Source organism: Trichomonas vaginalis, chromosome IV (genome assembly GCF_026262505.1).
Source record: "Trichomonas vaginalis G3 chromosome IV, whole genome shotgun sequence".
In the NCBI taxonomy this organism is placed as follows: Eukaryota; Parabasalia; order Trichomonadida; family Trichomonadidae; genus Trichomonas; species Trichomonas vaginalis.
The window spans coordinates 20,018,841-20,031,637 of NC_067206.1; the positions used below are offsets into that span (position 1 = coordinate 20,018,841).

The 12,797-nt window shown below is 31.9% G+C and overlaps 6 protein-coding genes and 1 pseudogene across 7 annotated transcripts, besides 9 other annotated features; 3 read left to right on the plus strand and 4 right to left on the minus strand.

The window, feature by feature from the left end:
- On the plus strand, positions 1-243 carry TVAGG3_0132440 (uncharacterized protein; the record flags this gene model as incomplete). Its single annotated transcript, XM_001295717.1, has 1 exon — positions 1-243. One exon carries the CDS (start codon positions 1-3, stop codon positions 241-243), a length of 243 nt encoding a protein of 80 aa, XP_001295718.1.
- Positions 1-1,104: part of a mobile genetic element that runs on past the window's edge.
- Positions 1,105-1,718: 614 nt separating this feature from the next.
- Positions 1,719-1,756: a terminal%2Cinverted (terminal inverted repeat of MuDR-5_TvMULE4 transposon ID:TVAGG3_0132450).
- Positions 1,719-2,673: a mobile genetic element.
- Positions 2,636-2,673: a terminal%2Cinverted (terminal inverted repeat of MuDR-5_TvMULE4 transposon ID:TVAGG3_0132450).
- A 920-nt stretch (positions 2,674-3,593) lies between these two features.
- Positions 3,594-3,785: a mobile genetic element.
- A 710-nt stretch (positions 3,786-4,495) lies between these two features.
- Positions 4,496-4,643: a terminal%2Cinverted (terminal inverted repeat of Maverick-1B transposon ID:TVAGG3_0132470).
- Positions 4,496-12,797: part of a mobile genetic element that runs on past the window's edge.
- On the minus strand, positions 4,644-4,964 carry TVAGG3_0132480 (uncharacterized protein; the record flags this gene model as incomplete). The annotated part of the gene is made up of 1 exon (XM_001296586.1): positions 4,644-4,964. The coding sequence occupies one exon, from the start codon at positions 4,962-4,964 to the stop codon at positions 4,644-4,646; it is 321 nt and encodes a 106-aa protein (XP_001296587.1).
- On the minus strand, positions 5,110-5,355 carry TVAGG3_0132490 (protein of unknown function, DUF4107 family; the record flags this gene model as incomplete). The annotated part of the gene is made up of 1 exon (XM_001296587.2): positions 5,110-5,355. One exon carries the CDS (start codon positions 5,353-5,355, stop codon positions 5,110-5,112), a length of 246 nt encoding a protein of 81 aa, XP_001296588.2.
- TVAGG3_0132500 lies at positions 5,864-6,586 on the minus strand (annotated as a pseudogene). The gene has a single exon. A coding segment is annotated over exon 1 (723 nt).
- On the plus strand, positions 6,796-7,650 carry TVAGG3_0132510 (protein of unknown function, DUF4106 family; the record flags this gene model as incomplete). The annotated part of the gene is made up of 1 exon (XM_051223995.1): positions 6,796-7,650. One exon carries the CDS (start codon positions 6,796-6,798, stop codon positions 7,648-7,650), a length of 855 nt encoding a protein of 284 aa, XP_051108981.1.
- On the plus strand, positions 8,074-8,625 carry TVAGG3_0132520 (uncharacterized protein; the record flags this gene model as incomplete). Its single annotated transcript, XM_051223996.1, has 1 exon — positions 8,074-8,625. The coding sequence occupies one exon, from the start codon at positions 8,074-8,076 to the stop codon at positions 8,623-8,625; it is 552 nt and encodes a 183-aa protein (XP_051108982.1).
- Positions 8,961-9,729, minus strand: TVAGG3_0132530 (uncharacterized protein; the record flags this gene model as incomplete). The annotated part of the gene is made up of 1 exon (XM_051223997.1): positions 8,961-9,729. A coding segment is annotated over one exon (769 nt), but the record flags the coding sequence as incomplete, so codon positions are not given.
- Positions 10,893-10,920: a terminal%2Cinverted (terminal inverted repeat of MuDR-2B_TvMULE3 transposon ID:TVAGG3_0132540).
- Positions 10,893-12,797: part of a mobile genetic element that runs on past the window's edge.

The following is a 12,797-nucleotide window of genomic DNA, read 5'->3' on the forward strand; positions in this document are numbered from 1 at the left end:
ATGAGTCAGGGATTAGATATTGAAGCCATCAAAAAAGAAATTCGTGAGCAGATATTAACAGAACTAAAGACATCAAAAACAGAAGAAAAACCAGAAAAACCAAAAAGGAAATTAAGTGAAAAGCAGTTAGCCGCATTAGCTGCAGGAAGAGAGAAGAACCCGCGAATGAAAGCAAAAAGAGAACGTGAGGCTAAAGAAAAGGCGGAGAAGGAAAAGGCTGAATCCGTTGAGAAGAAAGAATAAATGATATATTTTTGTTTGTAATAAATGTATAGACAAGTACCTTTAACAGTTGCTTTCAGTTCTGAAGAAGTAAATGTTAAAATAAATGGAAATAGAATCACATTTAAATTACCTATTGATTGGTCTGTTAATATAAACGAAAAATATATTGGTTTATCAAGTATGTATATAACATGAGGATTTAGAAGGGTTGAATTTGAGTTCGAAGTTGTTGTTATAAACGAAACCCAAGAATTTAAGCAAACTATTCACATATATAAATATTTCAAAGACGACACAACATTATATGAATGCATGAGTGATTTTAACGAAATTTTCTAAAAGAAATTTAACAAAAACGCTTTAGGATTAAATGTGTATCTTGATAAATTAAAAGAAGAAGGAATTCAACCACAAATTATAGACTTTCATTATGAATTTATTGAACAAATAGATGATTCACATACATGCACATTTGTTATATACTCACCGTTTAATGAAATAGCAGAAACGAGACAAAGTGATTTTAGGATAGGTTTTAAAATTTCTCAGTATAATGAAGACTTCATGAATGTATTTAATTATAAACCTGGAGAAGAACGAACAGTATTATTACCAATAATAACATATAATGTATGGGACAGAAAACAAGTCATCTTATATTCAAATATCGATAAAGGGGTTGAAAATGAATTTATCGGTCATACTAGATCGACGCCATTAACAAATATTAAGTATTATAAGTTATCAGGAAATAATAGAGAGTTTTGGATTGATATGTATTCTACACATGATCATAAATGCCCCGTTGTGTTACCCGAAGACGGAAAGGATGTTTTCTTCCTTGAGGCTCGGTTACTGAACTCGACTATTGCAACTTTATAAGAAAATCCATGAGACCCAAAGGGTCTGAGCCGCTAAGCGGCGAGAGCCCTACGGGCTCAGAGTCACGGAGTGACTAGGTTAGAAATGAGGTTAGATATCGGGTTAGATCTACCCTAAAATTAATTTTATCATTTATGAAAAATTTAGTATATACAGAAATTAAAAAAATTTTGAGTTAATTTATTTTTAAAAAATTATTTTTTTATTTTTATTCTGGGTGTTAAAATCTATGATAAAAAATAAATAAATAATTTTAACGTTAATTTTTTAAAGTTTATTTTTTAAAAAAATTATTTTTTTATTTTGTAAAGTGTCAAAAATTTTAACGTATGGCATTCCAAACGGGAACCGCGGTTGGTTACCATGGATTTCCGTCACCGGTCACATTTTAAAGATTTTTAAAGCCTTATAAAAATATGCTTTGTAAATCATTTTTTGTAAATCGGCAAAAATTTGGTAATTTTCTTCAACTAATAAATCTGCGAATAGCATTTATAATACAAGAACAATCTTTTAAAATGCGTTTGATTCATTTTTGTATAATTTCATATAGGCACATATATTCTTCCGGGACTTTCCGTGATTTTACCGTAAAATCATTAGTTTACACCGAGAAAGGGACAGACTAGCCCATTGTCACTTTTTAATTTAGCAAATGAACGCTTATGGAGTGGAGTTTTTGGGTAAATCTGATTTGCTTATAAATGAAATAAAATCAAAAGAAACCATATTGGCATTATATTATGCAAAAATAAATGATCTTACTTAGTACTTTTAAAGTTAATTTCAGAAAAAATTTGACACAATGGTATCCGGCACATACAAGTGGTGTACAACCAAAATATAAGTTGGTTTAAACATATATTGCTATATCTCATGATCTTACTTAGTACTTTTAAAGTTAATTTCAGAAAAAATTTGACACAATGGTATCCGGCACATACAAGTGGTGTACAACCAAAATATAAGTTGGTTTAAACATATATTGCTATATCTCATGATCTTACTTAGTACTTTTAAAGTTAATTTCAGAAAAAATTTGACACAATGGTATCCGGCACATACAAGTGGTGTACAACCAAATCTTCGACTCGATGAACTTGTAATCGAGTTATATTCCAGTGTTGTTCCTTCATTCCTGATTAAGTTGCAAATTAAAGGTCTGGATTCAGAGAGAAGTGTTAAAGTTATCAAAAAAGTCACAAGAGATTTCGAAGAAATGACACAATTTAAAAAAGTCGAATGCATCAGTATGCTTGAAGCTGTTCAGAAAGGTCTGAAAAATGATACACTTGATCCCAACATTGTTTACTCAACATTAAAAATATTATTGCAAAGAAAACATTTGATTTAATAAACATTTAATTTATTATAATTAATTTTTTATTACAGTATAGTAAAAAATGCTATAAATAAATTATTATATTTTATTAAAATGTGACTTTTAATAGTAAGTGAATAAAATAAATCAGGAATTGGGAAAGAAATAAGGTTAATTAAAAATAATGAAAATTACAAGTTTAAGGTTAATGAAAAAGTGACAATGGGCGAGTTTGTCCCCCACTCGTTTACACCAATTTTTCCGTATTTTGAATAGTTTACTGCACTTTTTCCGTAAAATTGAGTTACGGGAATCCGCAAAATTTCCGGACCTCATTTTTCATAGAATATAATAATAATATTTGATAAAAAGATATATTATTTATATTTTTGATTTTTGAATTACGGAAAAAGTGAATTGTTAACTTGATTTTTTTATATGGTTAATTTTTCAAATGATATTATGAAGATCTAAAATATTAAAAGTAAAAAATTGAATTACGGAAAAAGTGAGGTCAAAAGTGAAATAAATTTGCAGAACAATTTTCATTGAAATAAGACATTGAGTATCACACTTTAGTGAATCAACATCTATAAGAATGAAGTGTTTTGAAGCTGAAATAATATTGAATAGAAATTAATTTTTTCTGAAATTTTGAATGAAATTATGGGAAATAAAAAAATTACTAAATATTGTATTCATACAATATATTATTTTAAAGGAAAAATAGATGCTGATAGAAACGATGAAAATTTTTGAAAACTTTACAATTAATTTATGTTCGTTAACCACCGAGCTTGCAATCCAAAGCTCACGTTAGACTACAAGAGTCATGAAGTCTCATACTAAGGGATATCCAACATATATTTTAATAATCTAATGTTTGTGACAAATATTCAACATAAAATTAAGTTTTCGTTTCGTTACAAGGCATTCATACTTTGGAGATATCATATTTAATGTACAGAAAAGTTAATATTAAACAATACATGCTAAAGAATTAATAAATAAGATAATAAAATAAATTTATACGTAATTACTTTCATTTAATATGCTTTATGCTGTATAATATTGATTAAGAGGCATTAAAAGGTTCCATAGTCTGCTTTTATAGGCAAGATTTTGATAAAAATTTAAAATTTTGAAAAATGATGAGAAAAGGAAAAAAAGGTAAATGAGAGCAAGAGGAGGGAAAAAAAGAAAAAGAAAAGAAAGGGAAGGGAAAAATAAAAGAAAGAAGGACATATAAAAATTTAGATGCGCATTCTTAATGCCGAGGCGGCTTGCCGCCGAGGCGCGATTTTTTTAGGCCTCTACGGTAACCCGGCAATGTTTTTTTAAATCTTGTACAGCCCTATTTTAACGTTAATTTTTAAGTTTATTTTTTAAAAAAATATTTTTTTTATTTTGTAAAGTGTCAAAATTTTTAACGTTAATTTTTAAGTTTATTTTTTAAAAAATTATTTTTTATTTTGTAAAGTGTCAAAAATTTTAACGTTAATTTTTAAGTTTATTTTTTAAAAATTATTTTTTATTTTTTGTAAATGTCAAATGCATTTTACGTGTCAAACGGTTTTTGTAAATTCTAGTAATTTTGGTTCCGGGGGCGTAGACCCTTGGTAACGAAATTATGGATACTAACTTATGTACTGATATATGGTATATGTCATAGGTCAATATACTTTGTATTCATAGTTGCGACCAAAGTTTCCTCTCAATTTCTAGGCTAATTTGGTTCGGACCCTAATATAACGAACAGGATTTCCATTATCAGGAATGGAACCTTCTTTTTGAACATTTAAAATGTTAAATTGACCCATATATTGACAAATTAATAATAAATCAAAATTTTCACCAAATGGCCTATTAAAATATCTCTCCACATCGCTTAAAAAAGAATTAGCTTGTTCTTCTAACTCCTCTTTTGTTTTCTTTGGGTTATATGTCATTATTTTTTCACCTTTTTTATGGGGTTGTATGAGATATACAGATGGCCATATTCAGTTAGTATGGTTAAGTCGTGTACTGAGGCACTGCGCGCCTCCGTACACCACTTAACCTTAAATATTTACAAAACCATTAACGTATATTTTACAACACAAACGACAACACTAACTTAACCTTAAATATTTACAAAGCCACCAACCACTTCACTTCACTAACGAACTCACTAATGTAAAAATAAACGTTCTCACTATCGTTCTCACTATCGTTCTCACTTACAAAAGTATTGCAACTCCTCCCATTGCTGTGCTTCATATAACAGCTCATAATCTTCTGACTCACTTTCTTCTTCATATAGGTCAAAATCACTGTCAAAATGAATGTTAGTAAGTTTTGACAAAGCTAATGAAACACGTTTACCGTTTGTATCGTATGCTTGTATAAACTTTCCATTCTTCATTCCTTCATAAACGCTCAAACTAACTTTACCCTTTCTCCCTCGTATCTGATAGAATGTATTTTCACGAGGAACGAAGAACAAATTCTTGAACTCATGACCGTTGTAGTTTGTTATCTCAATAGTTTTCGTCATTTATATAAAAATAAAATAAAAAATAAACTTAAAAATTAATGATATCACCACCCTCACACGTATGAAAACATAGCACAAAAATATATTTTAGGTGAAGAGGTGAGATCTCACCTCTTTTTTCACCTGTTTTTTCACCCTGTTGAATTCATTGCTTTATAACTCTCTTCCTTGGTTTCTTTTTAGTTGCTTTCTTCACGTCTGTCTCCAACTTGACTGTCTTTCTTCTTCGTCCGTAATGATACCAATTACTTCCACCAGTCAATGGGTCAAATGGTCGTTCATAAGGGTTTCCATACATTCCATAAGGTCCGTATGGATAAACCGCTGGTGGAGAAGAAACATTTTCTTTAGTTCCATCGACTCTATTTAAATGCATTGTTTCACCTTTCATCTGGTCATTAAAGTCTTTTGCGTGTTTTGCAAACTCATCGTCCTTTCCTAAAGCATTTTCTGACTCAGTCGCAACCAAATTGGATGCTTTATTTATGAGCCCTATTTTATTTAATCTTAACTTCTTTGCAACCCAGCCTCCAATCTTTCCTTTATTTGCATCTAATGTCTTTGAAACCCTTCCTCCACTCATTTTATTTACTGCGTCATAAGCTCCAAGTGCTTTTTGCTCCAAATGCTAATGCTTTTGTTCCCATTGCGCCTAAAGCTGCCCAAGCTACCATTTACACCATATTAAAATCATCTCTCTTCAATATTATCTCATAAAAGTTCTCGTTACTGGAGAAAGTCAATGAAGCATAAACGTTCTCACGGGCTTCGCCCTCACCGCTTTGCGGTCTATCTAACTTCTTTCTTATCTCATCTATTCTCAATAAAATGTCTGAACAATTGCTAACATCTTCTACAACAGTTATTTCATCATGAATGACCTTCAAGAACAAGCTCATTTAATATGCTATTAAAATCATTTCAATAATGAGTCCATCCTTTCCGTCTTTGGGTAGCACAACATCTTTCATTGAAGAAGGTTCGACAAGTCTTATGTTAAACTTACTGACAAAGTTTGTTATACTATAATGCTTCGGCGGCGAATACATGTAGTTTGAAAGACATAATATAGATTCTTCAGCAAATTCACTTATACTGGATTTTATAACAATGTTCTCACGAGACCAAATACCACCAATTGACAATGTTGTAAGCAATCCTGCTGAACCTTCTACTGTAAACGTCGATGGTAACATTCACGAAGGTCATCTATTGACATCGTTGAGTCACTGTATTTAAATATTTTCTTAAAGCAATCGTCATTATCTAACCATGCAATAGCTTTGAAGTTTTCATTCGAATATACATCTGCTTCATTAAATGTAAAACCTGACTTCTTTGCAGAGATGACTTTAAAATCTATTGAGTTTGTTTCAAAATTATATGCTATGGTAACTTCTGAAGGTAATGGATGTCCTTCCGCAGTCAGTTGTTCTCTCACTACCGTTTGAAGCTTTGTATTAAAAACTTTCATGTCATCTCCTGTATCTAAGTTCACATACACAGCAACAGGAAAACTATCTTGCTTCTTTGTTTCATCATATATACCTCAAAACATTAAAGTTCTTCAATAATATTGTTCTTCCTGCTGGAATACTTCGAACCTGTCTGATTTCAATAGCTTTCTCACCTCCTACATACTTCTACCCAGTGTCTTGGATATTCATAAGTATACTGACTTTCTTGAATTTTGGTAGGTTTCATCATAACGTGTTCATAGTATATCTTTATACTCTTGTCAGTTAGACTCGGTGCTATGTTCTGAATATTTCTGACTTGCATTTTTAATGGAGATAAAATGAAGCATTTAATACATGACGTAGATGAAGACATGAATGAAACTACAGACAAACTTAACTCTTCTCTCATTCTTCCTTTCAGTAAGGACTATGAGTTCTGTTCAAATGGTGTTTATTTCTATTGTGGAAAGATGGGTTCAGGTAAGACATTTAACCTCATTCGTCATATACTCATAACAGAGCGTTTAGGAAACGACTCTTACTATGACCAAATCATTATATCAGCAACTTCAGACTCTATGGATTCAACAGCGAAAACATTTATGTCAAAAGTTCAAGCCTCTGTCGTTAAAGTTCCAGACAGTGAACTCATTGAATTTCTTCAACGTTACATTCGACGTAAGAGAAAATATTATGCCATCGTTGAATTTATACAGTCAGGAATGCAAAAGACTTCTGAGGAGATGGAAAGAATTATTGACAAACACCACTTACGTCAATACTCAGGAGTTTACGATATGAAACGACTTACAAACTACATTCTGTCAAAACTTTCAAAATACCCCTTCAAAAAGTATCCTTCAAACACTCTGCTCGTTTGTGACGACTTCGCCGGAAAAGGTTTAGTGTCAAAACCAGACTCACCATTAGCTAACATCATAACTAAAGTCAGACATTACCATTTAACTGTAGCAATACTTATGCAAACATGGCGTTTTCTTGCTTTAAACATAAAACGTCTCATAACTGACTTCGTTATCTTTCAAGGTTTCTCACGTTATGATATTGAACTCATTTGGAAACAGTCAGGTATAACATTACCTTTTGAAGAAATTTGGGAAGCATATAAGTCTCTCATCTCTCCTCGTTCATACCTTGAGATTCATATCATGACTAATACCATTAAAGTCAAAAATATTCCATGGGAAAGACCAACATTGTTTTAAAGTTTAACCTTCAATTGACTGATGGTAAACAAATTCCATGCATCTCTGTCGCCATTTCTGTTAATATTTTTGCTGTCATTCATATCATCCACTTCCCCATCCGTTAGCTTTTGAGGATATGCGTTAGAATAGCTGTTCTTAAATGAAGGCTTTTCACATTTGAGAGCATAAACTCTATAACTTTCTGCATACTTTATGTTTGAACCTCCTGAACCATCATTGACATAAATTTTTATAGGCTTCCACCCTTTGTTCATGTTCCTGCTTCTTCCCTTAGCTCTTTTGTTCAGTAGTTCTACATCTTTATACACAGCTCCTGTCTCAGTGAATTCAACAATATTTTCATTCGTTAGCTTTACATTCAAACCCTTGTCGAGTATATTGTTCATTTCATACATATAAAAGGTTTTTATTCTATATGAAATGAGAAGCAAATCCATCTTAGCTGGTGCCGTTAATGTTCCAATTGAACCAACATCAAATGTTGACTCACGAACGACAAACAATATTGTCATAAAGAACTATAGTTCAGAGTGTTTGAAAGAACCAGAACCAGAGCTGAGATCCGTGAATTTAAACACAGCTTCAAACGCTAACGCTACATCAGATGTTAAGTTAGAGTATCCACCACTGGACCAAATTCTTTCAAGAGAAGCCAACGACAACCCTTACACAAATGTTCAAACAAATCCTTCAGATAACGTAGACCATTACCTTCTTCAGTTATACCAAACTATCTTACTCAAAGACGATAAGAAGCTTTTGACAAATCTTATAAGCAAGAACCAAATAATTCTAACAAAGGAGGACCTTGAAAATGTTATCTCACGAATAACAGGGAAACAATGTGTCATTGACTATCTCGACCCTGAAATCGAATGCTGTGGTCAAACTCCACTATTCATGAAAATAGGTAACATCCGCATCATTGAAACACCAGGAACTACAGGAGTTGAGTTTAAGTATAAATATTAGAACGAGTATACAAAACTTTCAACAGAATATAAACTTTGTTTGAAATATGTTTTAGTAAATTAAAGCAGTCAGGAGGGCTCTTTGAGCCCATCTTGGCGCTTTGCGCCGTCAGTCAAAAAAAATTTCAAGTTAGCAATTTGTAATATCTATCCAAAACTTCTTCAACAGTATCGAACTCATCTTCATAATGCAAACCTAATCTTATTGACTTGGTGCAGTTTTCACTAACACAATATTTTTCTGTTCTCTTGACTGACATAACTAACTCATTTGTTTCATCAAACAGCAACAACCAAAGTTCATGACCTAATACATAACATTCATACTTTATATTTTTAGCTCTGAGTTCTCTTGTAAGCTGTTGCATTTAATATTTTCTAAAAAGTCAACTTCAACAGTCATTCGCACCGGTGCCTTCAGTTCTACAGGCTCTCCTTGAAAGTCAACAAGTCTGAATTGCATGTCTTTCAAATTATGAGGACTAATGCGAACCCATTTACCTAAATGAGTTGCTATGACAGGAACGTTTGGAATGAACATTGAATTGACTGCATAACAGAAGGATTTATATTCTACTGAACCTTTACTATTAACTCCTGAAATGCCTGTGACATTAGCTATTTTAGACTCAATGTACAAACAATTATCATAACATACGTATGGAACAGATTTCATCTCAATCGTTTTGTCAACACTTTTCAAAGGAAATGTCATATGGTATGCACCCAAAAGAAGTTGTACTCTATGACTCATTCGTGTTATCTTAAACTCCTTCGCATAACTGAACTTCAAAACTCCTGCAATAAGTTTAACATTCATTAAGTTTTCTTCGTTATCCTTGTTTATTGTAGTATTTATGAGAGCATTTAACACTCCAGCTAATGTTTCCATCTTATATTCTACATTATTGTGAAATCTTATTTCGTGCTTCTTTCCATCTATTTCAATCTCCATGAAATCTGTTTCATCTGTTATAACGAATGAAGCGATAGTATTGAAGTCAACCATTCTGAATGCAAGCGCCTCATTCTGTAGACCTAAGTTTGTTTGTAGCTTTACTGTCCCGTATTCGTTTGGGTCTGTACTTTGCAAATAGAACAACATTTTATTCTCATTAAAATATGAGTATAGCTGCATATGCGTATGAAGCTGACAGAGCTAAACGTTTATATTTTGGTCAATACTCTCTCACACTTACTGACAAATATATTGTTATCACTGATGGAAATACTGAGAAATACATAACATGGAAGGACTATGAAAAGTTTGACCCTATTTTAACTCCATGTACTATGCCGTTTATAAAGGACGGTGAAATTATTGAAAAAGATAATACAACCGTATATAGGTCTGTTTATGAAGCATTAGAATATATGTTGAATCATAACCCAAAAAGATTTGACCCAAGCACTACACCATGTGCAATGCCTTTTATTAAGGACGGTGAAATCGTAAGAGTTCCGGATTCAACGGTTTACACAGCTGTTCAAAACAGTTTACAAAACATTTTAGCGAATATCTTTAATTCAGAAACTACAGAAATAAAATTACCATATATAACAGATGCTAAAGAAATTAAATCAAAAACGACAACATTATTTACGTCACTTAATGATTTAATGACTTATATCATTAATATTCCTGCACCAACTACAGCATTTGATCCAAACTCGACGGTTTGCAGTGTACCTTTCATAAATGACAGTTCATTAATTACTTTAAGGGATTCGACAGTAAATGAATCATTAAAGGCGTCATTAATGAAAATCATTGATTTTAACTCATTCACAAATACATATAATTCATTCATTAATGTTTCATATGCTTCTAAAGAAGGTGAGCCAAAAACTATCGATAAAGCGGTGTATGAAATAAAAGCATCAACGACAAAATTGAATTCGTTAACTTTTGACGGTGATAGTTTCGTTAATGACATAACATCGGGGAAAACAATTTTAACGAAAGAATACTTAAAATCTCATGTTAGTGAGTTCGTTGAAATTGAAAAAGAAGGTGGAATTAAGTTCGATCCACTGAATTTCATTTTCAGCTTAGCGAATGCGGGTGTTAGTTTCGCTGAATGGACAACTATACAAAGTGAAATAAATGCAATATGGACGTTTTTGGGGTCAAAAGCGGGAATGGGTGAGCTTGTAAATGCTGCAAGAACATTAGGTGAAACAGGAAATTTTGTAGATGGTTTTAAAAGACTTGTTTCAAATGTTTTAACAAACACAAAGAAATTATTTAGATATACCATACATAACGAAACAATAAGAATTACCGAAAAAGTGACAAAACATCAAAAACAGGGAGGGGTCTCAATTTTTATTACTTATATTATTTTACAATATTTATATAAATACTCTTTATAATATATTTTACTATAAAATTATACCTCAAATTCAAATATTTAAAATATTATTTACATAATTATCTCAAAATTATATTTTTATATATTATTTTTCATATGTAGAAATCATATAATCTATATCTATGCAAATCTCATCTAAAATTTTTTGAAACAAACCGCTACCATTTTATAATGGTCCATCTTAAATTCATCATAAATTCTGGTACATGTTAGTACCAGAGTCTTCAAATCTCAAACACTCTGGTACCAACATGTACCAGACGCGAGTTTCCAATGCCCTCGTACGATTTTCTATTAAGATCTTCTTGAATGAGAAGGTCTTCATAGAAACTCGTACGAGGGCTTCTCTTTTAAATACTCTGGTACCTGCTGGTATCGGAGTCGACTTTACAGCCCTTTCCCCAATTTTGAAGCTGGGGAAAGTTTTCAAGCAATGAAAGGGAAGCTCTCGCTATGAGGTGAAAATCTAGAATTTTTACCTCATAGCGAGTAATCCTTTGTTAATTGCTTGAAAACTTTCTTCAAATTATCAAAATTTCGAGGAAAGTTTCCTTGCTTCAAAGTAGAGATGGAGCCCTTTGAGCCACTGCATATAGGTCAGTGACTCAAAATACTCCATCTCTACTAGAAATCGCCAAAATTTGGGTCACAATCTTTGAAATGCGACGCAAGTTTGGGCAATTTCGCGAGGGACTTGCTCCATTTGGTGCATAGATTCACACTCTATGCACCAGATGGAACAATTCTTTCGCTGACAGCGGGAAACTTTGTCTGAATAGTTTAACATTCAGACAAAGTTTCCCGCTGTCAGAGAGGGAATGGAAGGGTAAGAGGTATATATTCATAATGTATACCTCTTACTCTTCCATTCCCTCAAGAAAGTTCAAAAACTTGTGTGAAATCAGTTCTGATTGCACCCAAGTTTTTGAACTTTATATAAGGAATTGTTGGCTATGATGCACTGATCATGAATCAGTACATCATAGCCAACAATTCCTTCGCAAACAGTGGGAAACTTTGTCTGAATAGTTTAACATTCAGACAAAGTTTCCCGCTGTCAGAGAGGGAATTAGAGGGTGGGAGATATATAGATAGACTATAAATCTCTCACCCTTTAATTCCCTCAAGAAAGTTCAAAAACTTGGGTGCAATCAGAACTGATTGCACCCAAGTTTTTGAATTTTGTATAAGGAATTGTTGGCTATGATGTGGATAGCTGCTGCCAGACCAAATGAATTAACCGTTGTGAATAACGTTTCTGAATCTTTATTTAAAAAGATAAAATATCACGATTTTGGCTGCGTTAAAAATCAAAGAATTGATGTTTTTGTCAAAAATCCTTTTAGAAGAAGTTGCACCCAATTACTTTTATCGTATTAAAAACGATTTACTTCAAACAGGTTTTTATTCCTTCAATTAGAATTCGCGAGCCTCGATTGACAGATTATAAAACAAAATTGAAAAGAGAAGTTCAATCACGTTTATACCAAGTATTAAATTTTGTTCAGAATCAAGAAGCCAATTTGAATCCATTAAGATTTTTATTGGAAAATGCTGAAGAAAAACTTTCTCAAATAAATGAGAAGATACAAATTCAATTACATATTTAAGATCGTTTGAAATTCCAAATGAATTGTTAGATACGTATATGTAAGAAATTAATGAATTTTGTTATAATTCTCCAGATTATATTTTAGAACATTTCGAAGAATTTTTAGAGGATTTCAAAGAAAAGAATAATTTAATAGACTAAAAAATTTATTATTTTTATTTATTGTGAATTTTAAATTGTCACTTT